Source organism: Pygoscelis adeliae, unplaced genomic scaffold (genome assembly GCF_000699105.1).
Source record: "Pygoscelis adeliae isolate BGI_AS28 unplaced genomic scaffold, ASM69910v1 Scaffold114, whole genome shotgun sequence".
NCBI classification, from domain to species: domain Eukaryota; kingdom Metazoa; phylum Chordata; class Aves; order Sphenisciformes; family Spheniscidae; genus Pygoscelis; species Pygoscelis adeliae.
This window is the reverse complement of record NW_008824587.1, coordinates 5055144-5055710: the sequence shown is the minus strand read 5'-3', so window position 1 is coordinate 5055710 and position 567 is coordinate 5055144. Positions and strand designations below refer to the sequence as shown.

At 67.9% G+C, this 567-nt stretch overlaps 2 protein-coding genes across 2 annotated transcripts in view; both read left to right on the top strand.

Annotated features, from left to right (window-relative positions):
* Positions 1–157, top strand: part of SH2D3C (SH2 domain containing 3C) — a 34292-nt gene extending 34135 nt beyond the window's left edge. Inside the window, exon 11 of the mRNA XM_009322210.1 lies at positions 1–157. This exon is cut by the window's left edge and continues 18 nt beyond it. Coding sequence (XP_009320485.1) covers positions 1–157 — 157 coding nt within the window.
* A 108-nt stretch (positions 158–265) lies between these two features.
* The window catches only part of TOR2A (torsin family 2, member A), a 4290-nt gene continuing 3988 nt past the window's right edge, over positions 266–567 (top strand). The window contains exon 1 of the mRNA XM_009322209.1: positions 266–278. Coding sequence (XP_009320484.1) covers positions 266–278 — 13 coding nt within the window. The remainder of the gene's footprint in view (positions 279–567) is intronic.

The window sequence follows — 567 nt, the reverse complement described above, 5'->3', positions numbered from 1 at the left end:
CGTGCGGGCGCTCTCCACCACCGAGTCCCAGCTGCGGCTGCCCTGGGGCAGCCGCGGGGCCGAGAGCAGCCAGGCCGAGCGCTATGAGAAGTTCGACAAGGTCCTCACCGCCCTGTCCCACAAGCTGGAGCCGGCGGTGCGCTTCAGTGAGCTGTAACCCCCCCGGGCTCTGGGGGGAGACCCCCCAGCTCCCAGCCTGCCCCCGCCCCCCAGCGGCTGTGGGGCGAGGGATGGGGCCAGGCACCCGACACCAGGAGGAGGAGAGATGGCCCAGAAAGGCGCAGGGGCACGGATCAGCAATTTGGAGACAAAGAGGAGGAAAAGCAGCCACCTCCTCCGGACAGGACAGACCAGGGGGTCCGCACCGCTGCCCCGAGGGAGGGGGACAGCGTCTGGGCAGGCCGGCACCGGTGTCCACCATCCGGCCCCACCGAGGCCCATGCGGTGCCCCTGCCCCTCACCTCGCCCTTCGGTTTCGTTTCTTTTCCATCTCCATCTTGCCCACGGCCGCTGGATCCCGCTTGTAAATACGTTTTCACGATCGCTTCTCGATGTACAGACTCGCGA